General features: G+C 56.6%; 1 protein-coding gene across 1 annotated transcript in view; it reads left to right on the top strand.

Moving 5' to 3' along the window:
- The window catches only part of LOC102670961 (broad-complex core protein isoforms 1/2/3/4/5-like), a 16,099-nt gene that overhangs the window by 14,850 nt on the left and 998 nt on the right, over window positions 1–251 (top strand). Inside the window, exon 6 of the mRNA XM_031514467.1 lies at window positions 9–249. Within this exon, the coding sequence (XP_031370327.1) occupies window positions 9–249 (241 nt within the window). The remainder of the gene's footprint in view (window positions 1–8; window positions 250–251) is intronic.

Here is a 251-nt window from a genome sequence, read left to right as displayed (position 1 = left end):
GGTTGCAGACCGGGAGGTCGCCGAGGAGGACGGGGGTTGGCAGTCCCCTACCAACGGAGACGGTCAACGGCAAACCGGCCAATCGAGCCATAGTACGGGAACTAGTCAGTGCGAGATGATGCAGGAGCACCAACACCATCCGGACCTACCCATTATCGATCTCTTAGACGACATTAACGATCAGATGCAGATCGTGCTCAAGTCGGAACCTCTGTCGCCCAAGATAGACGAGCTCGAGTCCTGTTTGCTCA

Source organism: Apis dorsata, unplaced genomic scaffold, assembly GCF_000469605.1.
Source record: "Apis dorsata unplaced genomic scaffold, Apis dorsata 1.3 scaffold_1004, whole genome shotgun sequence".
Lineage (NCBI taxonomy): Eukaryota > Metazoa > Arthropoda > Insecta > Hymenoptera > Apidae > Apis > Apis dorsata.
The sequence above is the reverse complement of the archived record's forward strand: the minus strand, read 5'-3'. Positions and strand labels throughout refer to the sequence as shown.